The 25,886-nt window shown below is 48.4% G+C and overlaps 1 protein-coding gene across 1 annotated transcript in view; it reads right to left on the bottom strand.

Moving 5' to 3' along the window:
- TENT4A (terminal nucleotidyltransferase 4A) overlaps window positions 1-8,255 on the bottom strand; it is a 43,653-nt gene extending 35,398 nt beyond the window's left edge. The window contains 6 exon segments of the mRNA XM_021939223.2: window positions 7,593-7,730; window positions 7,732-8,040; window positions 8,042-8,100; window positions 8,102-8,157; window positions 8,160-8,187; window positions 8,190-8,255. Coding sequence (XP_021794915.2) covers window positions 7,593-7,730; window positions 7,732-8,040; window positions 8,042-8,100; window positions 8,102-8,157; window positions 8,160-8,187; window positions 8,190-8,234 — 635 coding nt within the window. The 5' untranslated portion in view covers window positions 8,235-8,255.
- Between the last annotated feature and the right edge of the window lie 17,631 nt (window positions 8,256-25,886).

The following is a 25,886-nucleotide window of genomic DNA, read 5'->3' as shown; positions in this document are numbered from 1 at the left end:
CGTTGATAATCAAAGACATTCTCTGCCAACAGGGACAGTCAGAGCTGCTCCTATCTAGCCCACCCTCTCAGCTGAGAGATGGATAAACTTCTGCAGAGATCCACCCGGCCCAGGCCCGGATGTGGTCCACTCCCTGGCTCACTGCCAGCAAATGCAGTGCACATCACCAGAGTACAGGACACCAGGGACAGGCTCACAGTGCACTCTCTAGGTGGCCCAATGGTGGACAACTCATCTCTATACTTCTCCAGGCTTTCTAACTTTTCATAGTTAGGTATTAATTTTTATAATAAGAGCGAGCAGTTAAAACTAAATGGTGATGTTTTTCAAATATAGTATAGAATTTTCCTGAATGTTTTCTGCTCTTGCATTCTATATTGTAAAAGAGAACATTAGTTTAGCCACTCTCCAGGAAGGAAAGCAGATAAACTGCAACAGACTTTATTTTTTAAAATTCTAAGACAAACAACAAAAGTTTCCCTTAGCATTTGGTTTATGAATACTCCGCAGACTTGCCATCCCCCACCTGCCCTCCTGAGTTGGCAGATCCTCTTTCTGCTCTTCTTTCTTGGGAGATACATACTTAGTGGCTACCGTGTGCTTGGCACTAAGAATGCAGGCTACAATACAGCTCCTTCTTCCCTGAGGAGACTCAGGAGGGCAGTGGGGTCAGCTTTGTTATAGCAGCAGTAACTCCACAAGAGCCAAACACTCAGAGGGGCTCAGGAAGGGACAGAGGGAAGAACCATATGGGAGTTTTCTTGTCCCTCCTAAAGGAGGCATGGTGCTCTGCAGCCAAGGGTCTGGGGAAGCCAACATTCCTACGAACCTGGGCTTGCAGGACAAGTGTCCCCCACACCTTCTGCAAAGATGGACTGCTATGAATGTAAGAGAATGTTCCAGAGGTGACTCTTGGGTAAGTCATCGACCCCCACCTGCATAGGAATGACCCCTTTCCTAATCTAGCCAATGCAGGACACCTCACAAACAGGACTTTTCAATCACTGTAGTTTCATATATTCACATGGCTTTCCTGCAAACTTTTCTTAAACGACATATTTTAAAGAATGTCCATCTGAGTGCAGCACAGAGAGGTTCTCCTGGTTATGGTGGCTGCCTGAGTTCAGCAGTAACCACCAAGCCAGAGGACGGAACCGGCAATCTGCAAGAGTCATTGCGATGGGCTGGAGTCCAGTCAGGGGAAAAGTGTTGGACAAGAAGAACCACAACCCCCTCATCAACCGATTCCATGCCAGGGGAAGTCTACCCACAGAAGAACCTCCTCCCCTCAAGGTCCTACACCCTACTCCTTGGAACCTGTGGCTCCGATGAGGTTATCACACCATGATCATGTTGTATTACTACATGACCTTCAGGTAGGGAGGTTATTTGCAGGAGCCTGACTCAATCACACAAGCCCATAGAAGCAGGGGGCTTCTATGGGCTTCTAAGCAGCTGGCAGGAAACGTCAGAGAAATTCAAAGTACCTTGCTTTGCAGATGGAATGCAGGTGGCCTTAAGAAGCTGAGAGAGCCCTACCCAATTCCCCTGCTGGCAGCTAGCAATCAATCAAGGACTTCGATCCTGCAAGGAGCTGAATTCTAACAATAACAGGAATGCGCTGGTAAGGACCCTGAGTGCCAGCTGAGAACACAGCTGGCCAACACCCTTCAGCCTTGCAAAACCCTGAGCAGAGAACCCAGCCCAGCCATCCCTGATTTGACACACAGAATCCACAAGACCATAAATGAATGTTCTTCTACGCCTCTGAGTTTATGCTAATTTGCTACACAGCAACAGAGAACTACCACAACATAGAAATCTCAAAAATAGGATGTTGCATGAGTGTACATCCCCAGTGTTGGGAGAAAAGGCATCCTGGCCACCTCACTCAGGCACATGTTCACAACAGGTCAGATAATTTGGGCACCTGTCAGCGCTGACCGAGGCCACCTCTCTGCCCTCCCTGAGATGCCTCTCAAGGCAGGCTCAGAATGGCAGCTTTCAAAGAGGGCGAGGCTTGCCATCCAATTCACTGCAGAGAAGAGAAAGCACTGACAAGCCAGCCACACCTCCTAGAAAGGGCCTCTCCACAGTAGCACTGCAGCTTCTTCAATCTTCTGCGAATCTGGGTGGTCTGACTCTGCCAGCCCTCTCCACCGTTAGTCCAAATTCTGGTTGCATCCTCAAAAATCAAGTTTCTGAATTTGAATATCAAGGTGTTTTTTTTTTTTTCTTAAACAACCTTTTTTACTCCACAACTACAAAATCAGATCCTAAACCATATGACCTAACTGAGGCATAAAAAGTTCTTATTTTCCAAGGATAACCATTAACTCTTCTCCCACAGGACACTTACATGAATCCATTTAAAATGAAGACAAAATCTCATATTAAATAGTGACCAAAGACAGTTTGAGACTTTACCTGGAGACACAAAAATCTTAGAACTTTTTACTTTAAAATATTTACTTGAAATTACTTAAAAAAATTATGTCACAAACATGCATTAAATATTTCTGAGAAAAAGCAAATGACACTGTTGTTCCATCACACGCTCATAGCAGCAAGACAGACAGAACCCACTTTGCTTCACTGACTTCCACCGCATGAGCATTAAGCCTTTTTTTTTTTTTTTTTCTTTTTGGAGAAAAGATTAGAGGCCTCTCATTCCCAGCCAGTTTAATACTCCAACCCTCCTTTTCCAGAGTCTGTCATGCCCCCCCGGGCAGCCCCTTCTCCAAGTGTCAGCTGTCCTGACCTGGCCAGTCCTCATCTATCAGTGACCAGACATGTGGTGCAAGCAGTTCTCCAGCAAAACTTTCCTCAACTCCAGCACAGCCTGTGTCTTGCACTCGATTTTCAATTTCACCTTGTGGAGCTTGGCAATGGAACAAAAGACAGGAACAAGTGATGCTATTACTAAATGGGAGGAGTGTTGGAAGAGTTAATTGATGGAATTATGAAATTAATCCCTCCTCCTCCTCCAACAGTGCAGAAGCAAGTATCTGCTTAGTGTGATCATGTACACTTCTCTCCACAAGCTTGTACCTCGGGGACTCAGACAATGAAACACAGAAAGCAAGGTCCACACGTGCCACCGCCATCCTTTACGGCAGGTCTCACGACAACCTTTCTCATGTATCCTGGACACTCACAGGAAGGTATGGGAGGGAAAAGCCCCTAGAGTGATGCCTCCCGTGCTCTGCAGCAGGCCCTGCTGAGCATCACAAGGATGTTCCAGACAGGTCACACCTGCTCTACTTTATGTCAGTGAGGTCAGGCTAGAGGGAGAGGAGGGGATCCTGGTTGCGCCTCCAAGCTCTGACTCCTTTGCAAGAAAGAATCGAAAAAAAACATGCACCAAGTTGGAAACGACTCTCACCAGGGGCCTTGTGGGATACGGCTAACCATGTCCTATGCTGACAGTGGTCAGTCTCTCTCATACGTCAAACGAAGAATTTCCTTTGAGTTAACAGAAGATATTAAAAGATGAAATTAAATATCAAGAAACCTGCAGAGAGGAAGCTGCAAACACCTGCTGCACACTGCAGGCACACCTGAGATGGCACAGCCTTCGAAAGGCCAAACTCTGAATAGAAGCTGTTCAAGGCCCGGGACACCTGCACATGTCTTCGTTCAACTACACTCTTCCTGGGCCTCTGTAACACACCAGGAAGGATGTGGTCAAATAGCTGAAGGCCATGCTCCCACTCTCACTTATGCAAGACTTTTAACCTGAAGAGGTTTCCAAAGCTGCTAGAATGACCATGGCAAAGTAACAACAGCCCAAAGCCCTGCTGGGTCAGGGCATGAGAGCGCGTGCAAGTAACAGCAGCCAGAGCCTGGGATGCAACGGGCCCAGGGCCTGTCCACACACCTGCCCAACATCTCAAGGTCAGAAGCCCAGGTCAACAGCAGAGCTCAGGCTAAGCACACCATTACCAAAACAAAGGCTTGGGATTTCAATCAAACAATGGAATAAGAACCAGAGCCAAAAGGAGCATTTCACCTCCTCTCCTCTGAAGGTTCTTGCACCAATCCCTGTACTCTTTCACCTGCTTTTTCTTCATCCTACTTGAGCAGAAGGCAGACTGGCAGTCTCACAAGGCCAAGCCACCAGGCAAAGTGTCCAAGGACAGAAAACTCCTCCCCAGAGAATGACAAATAGTGCGGGTTGCCACATGGCTACCAGGCAAAGACCCAACTGGGTTCAGCCAGTGCTCCGCAGCAGGCTCATCCTCCCATGAGGAACGCACACTGCATTTTCAGAAGTGCACGTCCTGGGACTATATCACAACCCCAAGCAGCTTCCCAGCAACAAGATCCTTTACTATTGGTCAGCTCAGGTGTGCCTTTAAAACTCAGTTATTGGGATGGCTGGGTCATATGGTACATCTAGTTCTAGATCCTTGAGGAATCGCCATACTGTTTTCCATAATGGTTGAACTAGTTTACAATCCCACCAACAGTGTAAAAGTGTTCCTATTTCTCCACATCCTCTCCAGCACCTGTTGTTTCCTGACATTACTGGGTATATACCCAAAGGATTATAAATTATGCTGCTCTAAAGACACATGCACACGTATGTTTATTGCAGCACTATTCACAATCGCAAAGACTTGGAATCAACCCAAATGTCCATCAGTGACAGATTGGATTAAGAAAATGTGGCACATATACACCATGGAATACTATGCAGCCATAAAAAAGGATGAGTTTGTGTCCTTTGTAGGGACATGGATGCAGCTGGAATCCATCATTCTTAGCAAACTATCACAAGAACAGAAAACCAAACACCGCATGTTCTCACTCATAGGTGGGAACTGAACAATGAGATCACTTGGACTCGGGAAGGGGAACATCACACACCGGGGCCTATCATGGGGAGGGGGGATGGGGGAGGGATTGCATTGGGAGTTATACCTGATGTAAATGACGAGTTGATGGGTGCAGCACACCAACAGGGCACAAGTATACATATGTAACAAACCTGCACGTTATGCACATGTACCCTACAACTTACAGTATAATAATAAAAAAAAAAAAAAAAAAAATCCTAAAAAAAAAAAAATAAAACTCAGTTATTTCCTTCTCTAAGCCACAACTGAAAGACTTTTTGGTGGCCTTTCTCAACGCTCTGGGTAAGCTGATGGCCAGAAGAAAGTTCTAGACAGAACTATTTCTTGACACGAAAAGGTTAGTTCATGTAGGACCAACGGGCCATGTGGAAATGATCACTGGGGGGACCTTACCTCCTCTAGTCATAGGCCCAACTCTACCACCGCTTAGGTTTACTTCTGAAAGAGCAGCTTGAGGAGCAGCCCAAGCAGAGGTCACCATGCCCTTCTAGGCCCATAGCAGGTAGTCCTCACAGGCCCCTTTGGGCAGAGACGGCAGGAAGTGGATGCACCCAGGGCCATACTGGAGGCATGGTACACACCACCCGGAGACAGGCAAGGAGAGGTCTCCAGCAAAGGTGAAAAGGAAGGTTCCAAGAGCATGACTGCAGCATCAAACCAGACCTCCTGACGGGCTTCAGAGCCCTCTCTTATGCCCTACACCATACTGCCTTACAGCTGGGTTCTAACAGGTTGGCAAGGGGTGGGGTGTGGGGCCAGGGGCCAGGACCCAGGGCCATCTGAGTAGCAGAACCCTGCAGGTGTTGCTGAGTTTTAGGCTTTAGACTTTAATGTGGGGGATTGGAGATGGAGGAGGTGACATCAGAGGGTGAAGAGGAACCTGACCAGACCTGCCGGCAGAGAAGATCACCCCATTAGCAGTGATGGGAAACGACTCAAGCAGGACGAGAGTGCATCGAAGGCACCTCCCGCTGCTTGAGCAATCTCCACAGAGGTAACAAGAGCCTGCCTGAGGATGAGGTGTGGAGAGATTAAAAGGGCCAAACGAACACAATCTGATGATTGACTGGGCGTGGGTGACGAAGAGCATGAGAGGGGACCTGCACAACTGAGCAGGGTACTCTTGTGCTCTAGGAAGGGGGCACTTGTAGGCAGGTTTCAGGGTGGGTCAAGATCATGAGATTGTCTCCATATCGTCCCTGCACCAGATCCCCAGATCCTAACACAGCACCTGACCCTAGTGGGCTCATTCATTAACAAAAGCAACACGACCTACCAGGAGGAAACAGCTTAGGGAGTCCAAGTGAGATGCGTGGGGCCTGATGTGCTACCGCTAAGAGCAGAGGTACAACCCAAGACTTGCAGAGACGACATGTCTGTTTTTTCTAGTGCTAAGAGACACGGAGCCCATTCCAGTTCCATAACAGGCTGGAAACCTAAAGGTCCTCCCAAGCGAGCCCTGAAGTATACATTACTATACATCAAGAAGAAACCGCTTCCAACCACCTGCTCTCAGAAAGTTCTACAGGTAAGAACTGGAAGGAGAAGAGTCTGCCCTCCCGCCAGTGTCTGCAATGCATGTTTACACTTCAGGGAATTTAGAAGGCATCACTTGTAGCCCAAGCCAGGTGAAAAAAGTGACAGAACATGCGGCTATTACAGTGTATCACACGCTTTAAAGAAATATCAATTCTGTTTCCCAACATACTTCACATGAGAAACAGAGTTACAAGAAAAAGTGTACTGTAACAACTCCCAACACCTAGCAGTTGTGGTTATTCCAAGGACTCTACTGCATGTAACAACCCTCATACCCCGGCAAATCCTTCTTTTTTAAATTGGGGGAAAAAATCGTGCAAGGAAAATTTATCGTTTAAGTCTTAAAATACTGACACACAACCCACACATAAATTATTTCCAGACGCTCAGAAAAGCCCAAAATGGCCAAAGGGCTGCGTCAACAGCATCACACCTGAACAGCCTCACCTGGGGCAATTCCAACCCCACACACACACCACCTTTGCTTTCATTCCTCGCCGTCTGTAGGTGTACTAAATATAAGTAAAGCCTCTAATTCCCTCCAGGCGGATGTGGAAGTATTTAAAATAATAATGGCATCTTCCAAAGAATAGATATATATGACATATCTGTTTTTTTCTTTGAATTAGGCCAATATGTATACACTACGCTTATGTTAACTGCAGCACGAAATTAAAGCACACCCCCCCCCCATGAATCACCTCTAAATTGACAGTTAAATTTTTGTTTTAAATGAAATAAAAAACGTTAATATTTACCTTCGACGTGATCTGAGTTCCTGGTAATGCTAAATTATTCTGCAACTTAACTTAATGAAACTCCACACTTACCTACGCCCCACTTTAACAAGGGGTTCCTCACTTGCCCGGAGGCGGGGTGCAGGGGGAGAGTCGATTTCCCTTTCCAGTCTCAAGAGTAAAAAAGACAAATACCTACAGGTCCTATTCAGCAGCCCCTTTCTTGCATTGTTACTTGCAGGATCTGGGCAAGTCACTCCATTATAAAACAGTTTCATATTAGCAAGAAAAAAAAAAAACAACAAAAAAAAACTTTCAGAGCAGAGTCGGGCCTTGGCCTTCAACATGCATCCTCCAAAAGAAGCCCGGGCGCCTGTAACCCGTGTCTGCACCGCGGGCGCCGGCCAGGACCATGGTTCCCGCCCCCGCCCCCGCGGCCGCCCGGTGCACTCACCCCTGGATGCCCGGGCTGTACGCGCGGCTCTTCCACGGGGTGCCGGGCCGCGGCGCCTGGGCCCCGGGGCCGCCCTCTCCGCTGAGAGCAGCCGCGCGGCTGCCGGACAGCAGGTAGTTGAGGCCGTAGGTGCTGGCCCCTGTTCGCTCGGCGACCGGGGTGGAACTGGTGCTGCGACGGGGAGCCAGCGGGCGCGGGGCCGCGCGGCCCGGGGTGCCCGTTGGCTGTGCCGGGGGCGCTGGGCGCGCCGTCGGCGAAGTTGAAGAAGGAACCGCCGCGGCCGCCGCCCGGCCGGCCCAGCGAGGCGCTGCTGGAGGACGACGACGAGCAGCCGGGGCTCTCGGTGCCCGATTCCGCGTTGGACGAGGACGACGACGAGGACGACAGCGACGGAGACTTCCGCAGGCGCCAGCGCGCCCTCGGCCGCGGGCCTGCCGCCGGGGCAACGCGGGGGCAGCGCCGCGGGCGCGGCGGGGCCGGGAGGCGGGCACGCGGCGGGCAGCGTGGGGGCCTGTGCCACCGCCCCGCCCGGCCGCTCCTGCCGCGGCCGCCGTGTCCAGCGCCGCGAGTTGAGGCAGAAGTAGGACGTGAAGCCCGGGAGCTGCCGCGGCCCACGCCCTGCGAGGTCTCCCAGATCTGCATCCACAGGGCATTGGCCGGCCCCCTTCTGCTGCTCGGCTGATCCAGGCCATCACGCGCGATCCAGTCCACGCACCGCCCTCGGGCGGGGGCCCGCGCGCCCGCCCACCCCGACGCGGCCCCTGCTCCCGCCGCGCCTCTGGAGGCCCCGCCGCGCGCGCGCACGACGGACGGACGGACGGCCTGGGCTGGCGGCGGCGGGCGGGCTGAGCCCCCCGGCCTCCTGCTCGAGCCGCGCCCCGTCGGGCTCCGGCGTGGGCGGCAGCGGCGGTGATGGGCCCGGGCAGGCCGCAGCGGGCGGCTCCGGCGCTTGGCGCGTCCCAGCGGGCGGCTGCGGTCTCGGGGGCTCCCGCTTCACGCGGCGCGGGGCGGGCGCGGGGGCCGCGGTGGCGGCGGCGTTCCACTCGGGCCGCGGGGAGAGGCCATCGGAGAGGGGCGGGCGGCGGGGCCGAGGGGGCGGGCCCAGGCGCCGCGCGGCTGAGGGACCCGCGGGAGGCGCCGCCGCCCGTGCGCCCAGCCCTCAGTCACGCTCGCGCCGCTGGCTCCGTGTTCCTGCGGCGGCGGCGGCGGTGAAAAGACACTCTCGGCGGCGATAGCGCGGGGGAAGGAGGGGGCCACCGCCGCCTCCGCTCCAATGAGGGGCGGGGGAGGGGGCGGGGACGGGGGCGGCAGGAGGAAGCGCGGCCTCGGTCGCCGGGCCGCGTCGCCAGTGCGCACGCGCGGCCGATTTCAAATCCTCACTAGACACCGCCGCTGTGGTTACCGCGCCTGCGCGTTGGGGTCCTTCGGCCGCGGGCGGGGTGAGGGCGTCAGAAGCTACGCGACTGGGAGGGGCTGGAGGGAGCGGCGGCGGCGTTGAGCCCTTCTAGACTAGGCCGGGGTTGGGAGGAACGGGCAGCCGCTGGAGGGCCCGCACGCCGCCCTCTGCCCGCCGCGGCGTGCAGACCTGGGCGTGCAGACATGCGCGCTAGGGCTGGTGTTTTCGGGCTGCCGTCAGGGCTGCGCTGCGCGTGCGCGGGGGCGGGTGGCCGTCACCGCCGGCGGTGGAAGTTTCCGCGCAGCCAGGCGAGGGCCGCGGACGACACCGCAGGCGCTTCCCCCCGCCGGCGGGCCGTGTCTCCTGACGCAAGGGCCGGCCCCGGTCACAGATCCCGCCCCAGGCCTCTCATCCGAGGGGCCGTGCAGCAGTTCACGCTGCGCTCTCCGGGTCCGCGCGCCGGCCCACGTGCTCCCTGCACCTCGCTGGGTGAGCGGCCCGCGTGCAGTGCCCGGTGACTGGCTCCGCCGCTCCGGAGCCGGGAAGGACGGGCGGCGGAGTCCTGCTCTCTAGCGGGTCTGCTTACAGGCGTTTGGTTTTCTTTTTTAAATGATTTTTTGTGCGAAAAGTGAAGTGAAAACGTCCAAGTTAATTCCCTGGACAAAATGGGCAGTGCTAGCCGAGGAATGGCTCGTGGGCGGCGCGTCCGGCCCCCGGCTTCGATTTTTCCAGCTGCACGGAGCAGACAGAAGTCGGTAGGAAACCGCCCGCCATCCACAGCCTGCTGTTTGTCATCCCGGTGTTCCGAGCGCGATGGAAGCCGAGTTGACAATGGCACTGGAATACAGCGTCAACCACACATCCTGTGAGGTCCAAAGCAAACGCCAGTGTCGTTGATCATCGCGGTGCCCCGCGAGCCTGGGCGACGTGAGGCCCCGCGGCTGCCGCCCTGTCTTCAGGGGGAGTCTCCGCAAATGCACTTCCGGGCCAGGGCCCTGAAACCGCCTTAGCCCAGTGGCGCCCGGGCTCCAAGCCTTTTAAGTAGAACCATACCGGGCTTTCCTACCGGCGTGTTGTAAATGCTACCCCCTCGTCTCCAGCACAGATCAGTAGACATTATTAAGCACTTGACCCTCCAAACATCGCTCCAACAGGAAAGGTACGTGTGTTGCATACAAAGGCTTTGGGGCAAGTGGGGGTGTTTAATAATAAAAATGAATGTTTCAGACGTTTTCAAGTACCTGCGTATTGTACATGTAGAAATCATGGCGAAGGATTAGAACGTGCATTCAGTAAACTACAGAAAATCACAGACAAGTCAAACAGCCGTTATTCGGGAGCTCTTTGCTTCCCAATGGCTCAGTCCAAAATCCTTGGTCATGCCTGGCTCCTCTCGCTGTCCACAATGAACACATACTCTTGGCTCCACTGCCAGAAACATCTAGAACCCGACTGCTACCCCTCCTCCTCCCTCCACCCCTCTTTACGCCCTTTCCCACCACCTGTCCAATTTAAAGCAGTGCCTTCTAGCTGGTTTCCCACATTCTGCCCAGCTGCTTGTGTGATCCTTTTTAAAAAAGAAAAAAGATGTTACTATTAAAAATCAGCTCATGCTACTCTTAGAATACTATGCAGCCGTAAAAAGGAATGAGATCATGTCCTTTGCTGGGACATGGATGAAGCTGGAAGCCACTATTCTCAGCAAACTAACACAGGAACAGAAAAACCAAACACCGCATGTTCTCAGTAATAAGTGGGAGCTGAACAATGAGAACGCATGGACACAGGGAAGGGAACAACACACCCTGGGACCTGTGGGGGGTTGGGGGAAGGGAGAGCATCAGGGTAAATAGTTAATGCATGTAGGGCTTAATGCCTAGGTAATGGGTTGACAGGTGCAGCAAACCACCATGGCACACATTTACCTGTATAGCAAACCTGCGTGTCTTGCATGTGTATCCCAGAACTTAAAATTTAAAAAAAATCACTTCATGCCGCTCTTCTGCTCAAAACCCTCCAGTGGCTTTCTTTCTCACTCAGCATAGTGGAACAACCTTGCTGTGACCTGCAAGTCCCTTATCCCCCGGTCCTTCCCCTCTTCCCCCGACCTCACCTCCCAGCGCTTTCCCTAACCCAAACTATAGCAGCCAAAAGCACAGCTGGCACCCTCCTGCCTCAGGGCCTTTACACTTACTGTTCCATCTGCCTGGCGTGCGTTACCCCCTCCCCATCTTAGGACGTCCGAATGGCTCTTTAGTCTAAAATGCAAACATAACCCTCAGCAGCCCCTGTTCCCCATTCGCTTTTTCTCCATTAGTCTCCTGGAGCTGTGTAACAAAATATCACAGACTGGGTGGCTTAAAACAAGTGCATCATGCTCTCACAGTCCTAGAGGGTGAACGTCCAAAATCAAGTTTGAGGCCGTGTGTCCTCTGAAGGTTGTAAGGGAGTCTGCCCCATGCTCTCCTCTCAGCTTCTCGTGTTGCTGGCAAACCATGGCATTCCTTGGCTTGTTGGTGCGTCACCCAACTCTCTGACATGTCATCGCATGATGTTTCCGTGTGTCATTGGCTTGTAGATGCATCACTCCACTCTGTCATCATCATCGCATGGCATTTTCCCTGTGTCCGTGTCTCTTCTAGAAAGACACCAGTGGCGTTGGATTAGGGTCCCCCTAGTGTCTTCCTCCTAACCTAATTACATCTGCAAAGAGTTTCCAAATAAGGTCATATTCGCAGGCACCCAGGGTTAGGACTTGAACATATCTTTTTGGGGGATACTATACCACCTCGTTTATATTTTATCACATTTATCATCTGTGTCCCCCACCCCATTAGAATGCATGCTCCATGAAGAGAGGATAGGAATGGCCTGTCCCTGCTGTGCACCAGCTCAAGGATTGTCTGACACATCAGTCCTCGGTGAACATTGGCAGAATGACTGGCAGCTGATTGATTGGCCCAGCAGGAATGGACACGTGCAGTTGCCCTTGTCCAGCTTCCAGAATCTGTTACACAGGTTGTCATTGTTTAGGTACTTTAAGTTTTTCTTGATTGCCTCAGAGTCTGTCGTAGCAGTTTGCCTCTAGCTAATCCTCCTTAATTTGGTTCACCAGCCACCAAACAACATTTTGTAATTAAAGCCGAGGTTTTGTTATTTATATGATTATAAATATTTTTATGTAAATTAAAAACAGTATACACACACACATATATATATATTTAGAGAGAGAGAGAGAGACTCACTCTGTCGCCCAGGCTCCAGTGCAGTAATGCAATCCTGGCTCACTGCAACTTTCACCTCCAGAGTTCAAGCGATTCTCGTGCCTCAGCCTCCTGAGTAGCTGGGGTTACAGGTGTGTGCCACCGCAGCTGGCTAATGTTTGTGTTTTTAGTAGAGATGGGGTTTCACCGTGTTGGCCAGGCTAGTCTTCAACCCCTGACCTCCAGTGATCCACCCCCCTCAGCCTCCCAAAATTCTGGGATTACAGGCATGAGCCACTGTGCCCGGCTGCAGTATATTTCTTAATGCAATCAAGAAACAATACTGAACGTAAAATGCAGTTTTTGAGATGCTGGGCGAGGGAGATCTTTCTCTTTATCAATCTCTACAGATAAGTGCAGCCCATTCTCCTTTTGGGCCGAAACCCTCTCCTCGCTCTCTTCTGATATTGGAGGAGGAATAATATTAGAAATTACACAATGGTTTTAGTGATTTGTTCCCATTAAAAAAATGGTTTACAAAGTGTATTCCATGGACTACCCATGCCAGAATTAGCAATGCTGGTCAAAATGCAGATACCTGGAGCTCACCCAATCTACTGACACTCTCTAGGAGCAAGCCCAGGAATCTCTATTTTAAGTAAATTTTCTGAGTAATTCTAAAACACAGTGAAGTTTGAAAACCTCTACCTAAACCAGGGAGCCCAAATTCAATTGCTCACAGGTGCCCAATAACTGAAAGTGTGTAGGTATTAGTCAGCTACCGCTGGGTAAGAAACCACCCCAAGCTTAGTGGCTTAAAGTAAGTGTTTGGTATTGCTCACAAGGCTACAAATCAACTAAGTGGTTTTGCTGCTCTGGGTCAAACACAGCTGATCTTGCTCCACTCAGCTGGCCGATCAGCTGAAGGCTGGCTGAGCTAGAGTAGCCTGGCTGGCAGCTGGGACACCAGAGTTGACAGAGTTGACAAGGACCATCAGTCTCTTGTTATCCAGCAGGCTGACTCAGGCTTGTTCTCAGGTGGCTGAACAGGGTTTCAGGAATGCAAATAGACATGCATGAGGCTCAGAACTGGCATGCCATCATTTCCTTACCATTCTGTGAGCCAAAGCAAGTGGCAAGGCCTTGACAAGTCAAGGAGTGGGAACGAAGCCTCCACCTCTTGGTGGAAGGAGCTGCATCACATTGCAAGGGGTGTGGGGCACTGGAAGGGGGAGAATGAGGAGGCTGAATTCTGCTAACCTCCACCTCTGTTATCACATGACATCCTCCCCTGTGTATCTCTCTATGCCTTCTCTTCTTGTAAGGACATCAGTTATTGGATTTGGGACCCACTCTAAATTCAGGATGATTTCATCTGAAGATTCTTAACTAATTATACCTCCAAAGACCCTATTTCCAAATAAGGTCTTGTTCTGACATTCTGAGGACACTAGGAGGTTGCATAGTGTCCTCCCAAAATTCACCCAGAATTTTGGGAAGACCACTGTGCAATCTACTCCAGAGACTTAAATAAAACAAGAAAGTTATTTTGCTCCCGTAATAAGAAATCCAGCAAGAGAGGGCCATTTGCATGGTGACCCAGTGCCCCGGGATGTCTGAGCTGACCTGTCTGACATTTCCCTGGGCCTTTACCTAATGGCTGCTCTGGCTCCAGCTCTCATGTCCACAGGAAGGAGGTGGGGGAAGAAGGACAGTGTCTGCTGTCTGTGACCCTTTGTATCAGAAAAGCAAACTTTTTCCAAGAAACCTCATGTTAGATTTGTCCTCAAATCTTGTTGATTAGAGCTGGTTATAAGGCCACCCAGACTGCAAGAGAGTCTGAGAAATTGAGACACAGGATGAGACACAGAATGATCATGAATGACCTAAACCAGTCATGAGTATTGTTCGTGCTGGACTTATGACCATGTTGAAAGAAACTGGGTCTGTTAGAGAAGCAGGAAGTGGGTCTCATATCAAGCCAATGTCTGCCACCCACAATCTCATCTGAATTCAGTCCATACGAGTCTGTTTCTGAAAGCCTGCAAAGACCCTGTTTCCAAATAAGGTCTCGTTCTGAGGTTCTGGGTGAATGTGAATTTTGGGAGGACACTTTTTGGCCTACTACAGAGACTTGAATGTTCTGATGAAATCCAGTTTTCAACCTTGAATAGAACAGCCCCACCAAGAGAATACAACCCACAAGAAATGCCTCTTCTTCCCAACTACTCTAGAGCAGGATTGTCAACCAGAGCTGACTGTGTCTCCCAGGGGACATGTGGCCATGTCTGGAGACAACTTTGGATTGTCACGACTGGGGTAATTGCTGGCCCCGGCGTCAAGCACACACAGATGACAAATTCCATCTCTGAGTGAGGGCCCAAAGAAGCTCCCAGCTCAACAAACGGAGATGTGTGTGATGTACACGTGTGTGCAGGGTACCAGTGGGAGACAGGGCAAGGGAACCCAGAGGTGTTGCCGGACTGATCCTAGAAGATGCAGAGTATTAGCCTAACAGAGGAAGGACGTTCCAGGATGAGAAATGGCCAGAGACACAGCCCTGAGGACAGAAATTCCCCAGGGCTCTCAGTGGCCAGGGCCCGAGCATGGCAGCAGAAATCCAATGTGAGGCTGTTGGCCAAGGCCAGGCACAGGAAGGGTGTGCCATGTGACTGTCCTTTTAGGGGTACCATTAAAAGATGTACCCTAAAGAGGGTTATGGTCTGACATGCATTTTAAGAAAAATTCACTTTGTCTTAACAGATGGAATTATGAGAGGGCACGATTGAAGATGGAGGTAAAGGTTAGGGGGATGGCCTATTGAGAGAAACAGAAAATCAGTAATGGGCACAGTATTAGGTATGGAAAGGATTGTTTAGGAGAAAATAAATTAGGGTCAGTCATTGTTGCTATAAGAAACGATCTCAAATCAGGGTGGCATGACATGTTAAGAGTTTATCAGAGTGGTATGACATGTTAAGAGTTTATTTCTTATTCACTTCCCAGTCCACCGCATGGAGCCTGGGGTATGGGGAAGGAGAACTCTGCTCCACACAGTCATTCAGGGATCCTGGCTCTTTCATGCAGAAGTTCTGCTGTTCCCTTGGGCCCTGGAGTGTTCAGCTAGTTCTCTGCAGAGGGCCAGCAAAGGGGTGAGGGGAAGAAATAGGATGGAACATACTGCAGGAGGTTTAGGGTCCAGGTCTGGGGGTGGCCAGCACATCATTCACACGCATGTCTTGGTGGTCAGAACTCAGATATGTGGCCCCATCTAACTTGAGGGAGGCTGGAATATATAGTCCAGCTGAGAGCCCCAAACACAAAGGAACTGGGTCTGGCAAACACACCACACTGACTTTGCCACAACATGTATAGGAGGTAAAGTCTTTGGGGTTCTGTAATTGATTCAATGTGGAGGAAGGAGAGAAGAAAGATCAGAGAGCTTCCAGGTTTCCACCAAGGAGGTCGGAACAGGATGCCTTAGATCGTGAACACAGGAGCCACTGCCTGAGCAAATAAGATGGTGCGTTCGTTTTAAAATCACTGTGTAGCTTAACACTCACTGCCTGTTTTAATATGTGTCCTGCATTCCATTTACTGGAGAAATGTTTCCTTTTCTTTATTTTTTTAAATGAATATAATTTACAATGTAAAAGGTCAAATAACATGAAAGTGAAACAGAAAAACCCTCACTTTTCAATATTCCTTTCTCATCTAATGAAGACCCCTTCCCTTCTCTATTTCTCCTGGCTCCCTGCCTTGGGCCTAAAGCAGCAACAAGAAGCTTTCCTGGGTGTTTACATTACAACACACCAGACTGCAGGCACCGCCACCCCAGACACTGCCTGCAGCTAAAGTCACCAAGTTTTCCATGCCCCCTAACTGAGGTCACTGGCAGCCCAGCACCAAGCCTCACTGTCACCAAGGGCAATGGGTTAGTAGGCATGGCTCCGCACAGGTAAGCAGTTCTAGGAAATGGAAAGAAACCCAGACCATCCGTCTCAGGGGAAGTTTGCTGGATTTTCTCTCTGTTTTAAGAGTCTTTCAACAGGGCATATTCTCAAATTTAGATTTCTGTTTTTGTTAAGAACAGTGGCTGTGGAACCAATTCACCTGACTGCCGTCATTCTGCCATTTCCTAGCTGTGTGGCCTCAGGCAAACTGATTAAACTTGCTGGCCTCAGAATGGGGAAAATTGTTGTAACTCATGCTTGGGATTATGTGAAGATGAAAGGCAGGCATGGCCATGAAGTGCTTACAAGAGTGACCGGTGCGGTGTACCTATTCTGTGCGTCCTACCTGTCCGCTGTTACTTCTCTGTGATTTTTAAAGGAGCTGGAGTTTTCTTTCAGTCTTCTGCTTCTCCCGTTGCTTCCTCTCACTGAAGAGTCAGTCCATGGCTTCTGCTCTTGGTTCGGGCTCCAACTTCCCCATTAATGGAAGAGAATGGCTCTCCTGCTCCCGCTCTAATGAGCTAATTAATTTTTCTATTTCTCTAATCATTCTCTATTCCCTGCCAAACCCTCTGGGTGTCTGTTTTGTTCTATTGTTCAAGCCCGGACTTTGAGGGTAGGGTAGGGGCATCGCTAGTCCCCATAATTGCTAATCCAGGCACTTGAGTCATTATCTTCTACACATGACACTTAACAACCAGAGGGAAGCGCAGCCTCGTGGGCCTCAGAAAGGAAACCACCCACAGACTTGTGCGCCTTCATCGCAGGCCGGGCCTTCCTTCCCCCATGGTAAGAAAGTGAAGACTTGGAGATTTGTGAGTCAAGCGATCAAGGTCAAATTGACATACTCTAGAAGATTACATGCCATGTGGAACAGTACCGGGCAGGGGACCCATTGGGACAGGGGCTCAGTTAGGAGGCTATGGCAGTCCCGCAGGAGATTCTGGAGGTGGGGGTTGAATGGGGAGCAGCATGGATTTTGAAGTAGAGCCAGCCATGGGGACTGAATGGGGAGGGAGGCGAAGAGTGAACAAAGCATCCGTTTGGGTCGGTGGCCTCAGCCATGGATGAAAGTCTTATTTCCTGAGATGGGGGCCACTGGGTGGAGCAGGAAGCATCCCTCTTTAGGAAACGCTAGGTTGGAGACATCCCTCCTACATCCCCAGAAGACAGTTGGACACAGAGGCTTGCATTTAGAAGAGAAGCCAGTCCGGAAAGGTCCGTCAGGGAGCAAGCCCTGCCTGGCTGGCACGTAGCAGAGCTGCATGGGGTGAGCTCACCAGGGCGGGGACGGGTGTGGCAAGCACAGAGAAGCAGGGTAGGAGCAGCCTGAGGGCGTGGGGGGAGGTGGATGGGTTAGTGGGCTTGTCATTTGTCTTTGAGAATTCTCTACATGGCATTTTAAACCTGTTTAAATATCTGAGTAGGTTTGAGGTGTGTGTTGTAAGTTTTCAAGGCCCTATTCAATAAAATATCTGGGTAATTACTACACTCAGGAAACTGGCGCAAGTCCACTGAGGCCTAAAAATAGCAAGTTTACAGACCTGTGGATTCTTTTCTCATGACAGTGAAGCCTCACGGGCCGTGCCAGGCAGCCCGGGAGGCGCAGGCCCCCCTTAGAGACACAGACAGGCTGGACGCAGAGCCTGGCTGGCCGAGACCTTTCCAGTGAATTCTGTGCCACCAGAAGGACAGGCGTAGGCAATGGCTGGTGCCCTCACTAGGTCACCAGTGGTCTGTTTGTTGAGAAAAATGCTGCTTGTAATTTTACTTTCCTTCTGAATTTTAGCCATTTTCTTCTGAATTTTAGCCATTACACAGATAATGGGCACAGCAGCACAAAGGCCATGGGCAAGGGTGGGGAGAAGCATGGGACAGCAACATTCTAAACTTGGTGGCATCCTTGAAAATGAGTGAGTGACTGAGGGAATCCATTTCCGAGGTTTTAATCACATACATTATCACTGGTTGTGAAAAAGTGTTTCAGCACCAGCAAAGACATGACCACAAAACCAATGTTTAGGGAAAAATACAAGAGAGGACATTATTTACGGCTGTTGCCCATTCATTTACTTCCTTTAATTGGAAGAGTGGTTTTAGCTGTGAAATGCCTCCAAGCAGCTGGGAGAACGGGGTCTCTTCCATGGGAGTATTTGAGGATCTCAACCCTAGGTCCGGACTCTGGTTTACAGTTGTAGTTCAAGATGTTCATATTGGAAGGAGGGGCCAGGAGAACAAATCCTCCTACACGAAGGGGCTTGCAGTAGGTGTGTTACTGCCAGGGGGCTGTCCACGGTGTACTTAACTTCTCCTTGAAGACACCTTGAGAAAGGACAGCACATACTGGTGGTGGTCTTGGCAACCTGTCTTGGGCCAGGCACAGAGGCTGAGATGGAGGGTCACTTTTTTCTTTTTTTGTTTTGTTTTTGTTTTTTTGAGACAGAGTCACACTCTGTCACCCAGGCTAGAGTGCAGTGGCACAATCTCGGCTCACTGCAACCCCCACCTCCTGGGTTCAAGTGATTCTCCTGCCTCAGCCTCCTGAGTGGCTGGGATTACAGGTGTGTGCCACCACTCCTGACTAATTTTTTTGTATTTTCAGTAGAGGTGGGGTTTCACCATGATGGCCAGGCTGGTCTCAAACTCCTGGCCTCAGGTGATCTGCCCGCCTCAGCCTCCCAAAGTGCTGGGATTACAGGCATGAGCCACCATGCCTGACCTCTTTTTTCTTTTCTTTTCTTTCTTTTTTTTTTTTTTTTAATAGAGACAGGGTCTTCCTATGCTTTCCAGGAGTTGGAGACCAGCCTGGACAACATAGGAAGACCCCGTCTCTATAAAAAAAAGAAAAAATATTAGTCAGGTGTGGTGGTGCACACCTACGATCCCAGGATCAGGAGGCTGCAGTGGGAGAATCATTTGGGCCCGGGAGGTTAAGGCTGTGGTGAGTTATGATGGCGCCACTGCACTGCAGCCTGGGCAACAGAGCAAGGCCCTGTCTGGAAAAAGAGAAAGGGAGGAAGGGGAGGGGAGGGGGAAGGGAGGGGGAGGGGAGTGAGGGAGGGAAAGGAAAGGGAAAAGGAAAGCAAAGGAAAAAGGAAAGGAAAGGGGCAGCCTGCCTAGCATTGCGGAAGATCCCATGCACCTCTCTGGAGGGTGGGAAGTGGTCATGATGTATGAAAGAGCATGCTGGCCCAGGGCGTGCTTTGTTTGGCCCACTCTACGTTTTTTTAAATGTTTAAATGTTAATCTCTTTATTAGTTAGCTCTTGCTCATTTATGCTGCAGTAACAGACATCCCCATGACCTCAGTGGCTCATAGGAACAACATGACACACATTGGTGGTGGCTCTCCTCCCAGGCACTACCCCACATCTTACCTTCCATGTTTGGGCACCCAGGCAAGAGTAGCAACCCATCTCAGTCAATGGCAAAGGAAAGTGAGACATGGTGAAACTACACATTTGCCCTCAAGATTCTGCTGGATATAGCAGTGTCGTGCCAAATTCCATTTCATTGGCCAAGGCAAAGTCAGGGAGCCGGCTCTTCAAGCCACATGGTGAGGGTGGGATGTATGGACCTCTGACTAAGAGGACAGACAGAACACTTGAGAATAAATGGGAGGCTCTATTTTTCTTTTTTTTTTTTTTTTTTTTTTTTGACGTCTTCATGCAGCAGGAATGGGAGGTTCTAATACCATCTCATGCATCCTTTGGACCAAGGACGCCTCTCCCATGCCCCATGCCCCATTCCTCTCTCTCACCATGGCCCAGTGCACACAGGGAGGTCCCAGCTGGTGCTCAGGTTCGCAGCCCCACATTAATAAATGGAGTGCTGTTTACCGCCCTCAGTCTGGCTAGCTTTAAACACAGCCACTAATAAGGTGATTGCTTTTTATCATAAAAATGCTTAAAGAGCATTGGATATTCTGACTTCAAGATGTCCAGAAACAAGAGGAAAAAAACTTTTCAACACTGTCAAAAATTTTTCCCTGTCTTTGTGGCCAGCTCCCTCGGTTCTTAGATGGTTAAGTGCATCTCCTCGTGCATTTAATATTCAGGTATTCAGTGACTCTACCTGTGGTTCTCCCCATGTAGTGGGTGCAGGGTGCATGGCCAGCAATGGATGGCAGGAATCCAGCCCTAGTGCACTTCCCATCACGGGTTCAGAATCAGGACTCATGGTCACACTCCCCGACAGCCCCAGTGTTATTCCTGTACCTGAGAGCAGGCACAAAAGCAAGGTTTTCAGGGCAGGTGTTCAATATTCTGTGTAAAAAGTGTCAGTGTTACTAACAGAGTGAGCAGTGGGGAGAAGGTGAGTCACCTCGGAGGGATGCTGGTTTTGTGTTCTTCTCAACTGTTCTGTAATAAAAGAGTTTCTAGAGACTGGAAACAGCGGAAAAGATGCACCGTCGACACAAATTGTCATGTGCATTGCACAAACACAGTTTCTCGTTCAGGGACATTGTCTTTTTTTTAATTATACTTTAAGTTCTAGGGTACATGTGCACAACGTGCAGGTTTGTTACATACGTATACATGTGCCATGTTGGTGTGCTGCACCCATTAACTCGTCATTTACATTAGGTATATCTCCTAATGCTGTCCCTCCCCCTGCCGCCACCCCACGACAGGCCCCAGTGTGTGATGTTCCCACCCTGTGTCCAAGTGATCTCATTGTTCAGTTCCCACCTATGAGTGAGAACATGCAGTGTTTGGTTTTCTGTTCTTGCGATAGTTTGCTGAGAATGATGGTTTCCAGCTGCATCCATGTCCCTACAAAGGACATGAACTCATCCTTTTTTATGGCTGCATAGTATTCCATGGTGTATATGTGCCACATTTTCTTAATCCAGTCTGTCACTGATGGACATTTGGGTTGATTCCAAGTCTTTGCTATTGTGAATAGTGCCGCAGTAAACATACATGTGCATGTGTCTTTATAGCAGCATGATTTATAATCCTTTGGGTATATCCCCAGTAATGGGATGGCTGGGTCAAATGGTATTTCTAGTTCTAGGTCCTTGAGGATTCGCCACACTGTCTTCCACCGTGGTTGAACTAGTTTACAGTCCCACCAACAGTGTAAAAGCATTCCTATTTCTCCACATCCTCTCCAGCACCAAGGGCATTTTCCACAGCCCCTACCTCACCATCAGTGGTCCAGCCCCTGCCTGGACACCTCTGTTGGGTCCATTTGTTATGATTTCACTCTCTCCTCCCTCTCTAGGTTCTAGTATTGTCATCACCTTGCTGGCGCTCTTCCCGTGGCCACCCCGAACCCCTTCAGACCCTCGGCTGCAGCCTGCTTCCACACTGCAGAGCCTGAGCACTGCCCTCTCTGTCTGGGAAAGCTGTCCATGAGCCGCTGAAGCTCCCTCCCCCCCCACACTTTCTGTCACCCCTGGAATCTGGCTCAGCTGTCCTTGGGGAGGCCCTCTCTTCTGTCTCTAGTCCTTTGACACATGGTCAGCTCATTGCAGGTTTACTCACTTATATCCCTTCATTAGCTGCCTGTACCTGGGGATAGCAACGATGCCAACTCTGTCCACTCTTGTATGGAAAAGCCCAGCAAAGGGCCTGGCAGACAGCTGTGTCCGATGCATAGTTGTTGACTGAATAAAAACAAAGCTGCTGACCCTCCCTAATCTTAGACCCTCATCTCCAGACCAGCCTGATTTTTAGCCACTCACCTACTTGCTGAAGCCTGGAACCTACCAGAGCTGGTTTGCCCAGAGGCCCTGCGCAAGCCTCGGGCTGCCTTGTCTCTGACCTGTGCCTCAGGGCGCACTGTTTCCTGGACACTCCCCTAATATCACCTTTGCCTCTCCCAGCGCAGCACCAGCCTTCCAGGCTCAGGTCCAACCAAAACCTCTGTAAAGCTTTCCTGACCACATCAGCCTTAAAGTAATGAAATTAGGAGAGAGAAATTTGTAACAATTGTGAACATTACTGTGGCGATTGTGAAAATGAATAATAGGGCTTTTCGTATTGCCTTGAATTAAGTTAGCTCTTCCACTTTTTAATTTCCACCCTTTTGCTCAGCATCCCCAGTGGACTATAGGCTTTGTCCCAGCAGGAGCCTTGCCCCCCAGAATCTGAGCCCTTCACTGGACCCAGCTCCACGGCCTGCAGGCAGGAAGCCCTCAGTGAACACAAGCTGGTGTGGTGTGAATTCACCCACCTGCCTCTCCACTCCTCCATGCTTCCCAGGGCAATGCAACAGGCATTGCAGCAGGCACCCCCAGCATCACAGGGCAGAAACTCTCCTCAAAAGTCTCAAACGAAACTGAGAGAGACATTATTCACTTCCAAATGCTCCAAACAGCAAAAGAGTAAGGCTGAGGACAAGAAAAGTATTGAGGACTGTAAATATTTAAGGAGTAACCAAGTCAATGCCAAGGATGCTGGGCTCTGAGCCAAACCACATTCAGGAAGAGATCAACACAGAGCACAAAAGACGTAGGTTTTCACATTTACTTGAAAATGTAAGCAGTTACTAAGTAAAAATTAAAAGATTGGCTAGGTGCGGTGGCTCATTCCAGCACTTTGAGAGGCCAAAGTGGGAGGATCACTTGAGGACAGGAAGTTGAGACAAGCTAAGCAATATAGCAAAACCCTGTCTCCACAAAAATTTTTAAAAAATTAGCCAGGCATGTTAGTGTGCACCTGTAATCTCAGCTACTGGGGAGGATCACCTGAGCCCAGGAGGGAAAGGCCGCAGTGAGCTGCGTTTGCACCACTGCACTCCAGTCTGGGTGATAGAGCAAGACCTTATTTCAAAAGGGAAAAAAAAAAAAAATTGAAATGGGTTGCTTGATTAGGAAAGTCATATTCATGGTCCTAAAACTTTCAGAGAAACTGTCACATATGGTACGGGAAGAGATACTCAATTTGCTTTGTCTTCCTCTTCAGATCAATCACATAATCTTTGTAAAATTCACTTCCATTCCTTTTGAATGGGACTTGTGCTTCTCATCTGGAATGATACTTCTCATCGTAAAGTTAGAGAGGGATCTTGGCTGACGTTTTTTCCAGAGAAGCTGACTCTTTTCGGGACAAAGCACTCAGCATATTTTAGAGACACAGATCATAGCACGTGTTTTCCAGAAGGCACACAGCTATTGGAGGGAGATGGGAGAAATTTCACCTCTTTCTTTTACACTAATTCTAAGGAAGAGTTTGTGAAGTTTGGAGTGTCATAAGAAATACATGCATAAGTGCTGTAATTATATTATTAGTTAAAGGCTTGATTAGTAAGACAGATGAATCCATTTCAAGTCTAAACAGTAAAATGACAAACCATAAAGGTGATTCTCAAATTATTTCATGGGGGAGATAGAAAGCTGTGTTTTAAAAGTATTGTGTTTGCAAAATGCCTGAAGCAAACAAAACATGCTGCCGAGGGAAAGGCATTTCCAGAATTCAAATTTTTGAAAGAGCTATGAACAGTTATTGCCAACACCAGCACATTATTTATATCCTGCTAGCTTAGAAGTTTTTAAAAACTAGATAAGTTTAATTTCAAATTGTAACTTCTTAGGACTGAAAGTCTCCTGATGTCTAAAATGTGACTTATAATTTCATGGGAGAAAAAAAAATGGTATTTATGGTAAATGTAAGCCCATTATTGGATAAATCTTCTAAATATATAAGTTTTTTTATGAGAGAAAGATATGAAGACAAAAAAAAGTTTCCAACTAGCAGATCATGAAACATAAAACAGTGGTTCAGTGGGTTAGTATAATATTTTAAGAATAATGACCAACCACTGTGAAGGGGGAAAATATCCATAGAGTACTTTTTCTGACCGTGAGTCATGCTTAGAATTTCCTCACCCAATCAAATACATATATTCATCATCTGCCTTTACAATTCACATTTAAAACATTAATGCAGGCTGGGTGCAGTGGCTCATGCCTGTAATCTCAGCACTTTGGGAAGCTGAGGCAGGAGGATCACTTGAGTTCAGGAGTTCAAGACCAGCCTGGGCAACATAGGTGAGACTGCATCTTTACAAAATAAAAATTAAAAAATTAACCAGATGTGGTGGCATGTGCTTTGTAGTTCCACCTGTTCCAGAGGCTGAGGTGGGAGATTGCTTGAGGAGTCTAAGACTGCAGTGAACTATGATCACACTGCTGTACTCCAGCCTGGGCAACAGAGCGAGACCTTGTCTCCAGAGAAAAACAAAACAAAACAAAACAAAACTTTAATGCATTTTGAATTTATTTTGTGTAAGATATGAGATAGGGAATTTATTTTTTTCTAAATGATAATTCATTCCAATATACTATTTCTCCAATTACTGAGATAATGATATCATAAATTCTTACAGAAACTTGAGTACGTTTCTAAAGTTTCTATTGAGTTCCAGTGATTGGTCTATTAATTTATTGACCAAAAAAATACTGTTTTGATTATTAGACTGTAAATTGATATGTTTACTATCTAGTAAGAGGATACTTCTCCTCAAAAATTTAATGTTATTTTCCTGAAAAAATTTTGTATATTCAAGCAAATGTATTATTCTAGATAAATCAGGATAATTTTGGTAAGTTCAAGAACAAAACCCCAATGGAGTTCTATAAATTTAAATCTATTATATTACATTTTTAGATTCTATAAATGGATTTTATCAACTTGGGCTAACTACACATAAGAATTAATACAGGAAGTTCTAGCCAGAGCAATCAGGCAAAAGAAAGAAAAAAGACATTCAAACTGGAAAAGAGGAAGTCAGAACTGTTTGTTCATGATATGATTATGTACCTAGAAAACCCTAAAGACTCCTAGATCTCATAAATAAACTCAGTAAACTCTCAGGTTAGAAAATCAGTGTAGGCAAATCCATAGCAATGCTATACAACAACAATGACCAAGCTGAGAATGAAATCGAGAACTCAATTCCTTTTACAATAACCACAAAATAGCTAGGAATATGCTTAACCACAGAGGTGAAATATGTCTACAAGGAGAACTATAAAATGCTGCTGAAAGAAATAATAGATGATACAAATAAATAGAAGTACACTGTATGCTTATAGATTGGAAAAATCAATATTGTGAAAATGACCATACTGCCCAAAGCAATCTACAGATTCAATGCAATTCCTGCTAATATACCAGCATCATTTTTCATAGAATTAGAAAAACAATCCTAAAATTCACAAGAAACTAAAAAAAGAGCCTGAATTGCCAAAACAATGCTAAACGAAAAGAACAAATTTGGAGGCATCATATTACCTGACTTCAAATTATATGACAAGGTCTATAGTAACCAAAACAGCTTGTTATTGGTATAAAAGTAGATGCATAGACCCGTGGAACAGAATAAAGAACCATAAATAAAGCCAGATACTTACAATCAATTGTTCTCTGACAAAGCACACAAAAACATAAACTGGTGAAAGGACACCCTATTCAATAAACGATGCTGGGAAAATCGGATAGCCACAGGTAGAAGAATGAAGCTCGAGCTCTGCCTCTCACCATATACAAAAATTAACTCTAAATGGATTGAAGACTTAAATCTAAGACCTAAAACCATAAAAAAATTCTAGAAGAAAACCTAGAAAAAACTCTTCTGGACATTGGCCTAAGCAAAGAATTTAAGACTAAGATCCCAAAAGCAAATGCAACAAAAACAAAAATAAATAAATGGGATGTAATTAAACTAAAAAGCTTCTCCACAACAAAAGAAATAATCAACAAAGTAAACAGACAACCTACACAGTGGGAGAA

Source organism: Papio anubis, chromosome 5 (assembly GCF_008728515.1).
Source record: "Papio anubis isolate 15944 chromosome 5, Panubis1.0, whole genome shotgun sequence".
Classification (NCBI taxonomy): domain Eukaryota; kingdom Metazoa; phylum Chordata; class Mammalia; order Primates; family Cercopithecidae; genus Papio; species Papio anubis.
This window is presented reverse-complemented; position numbering and strand designations above follow the sequence as displayed.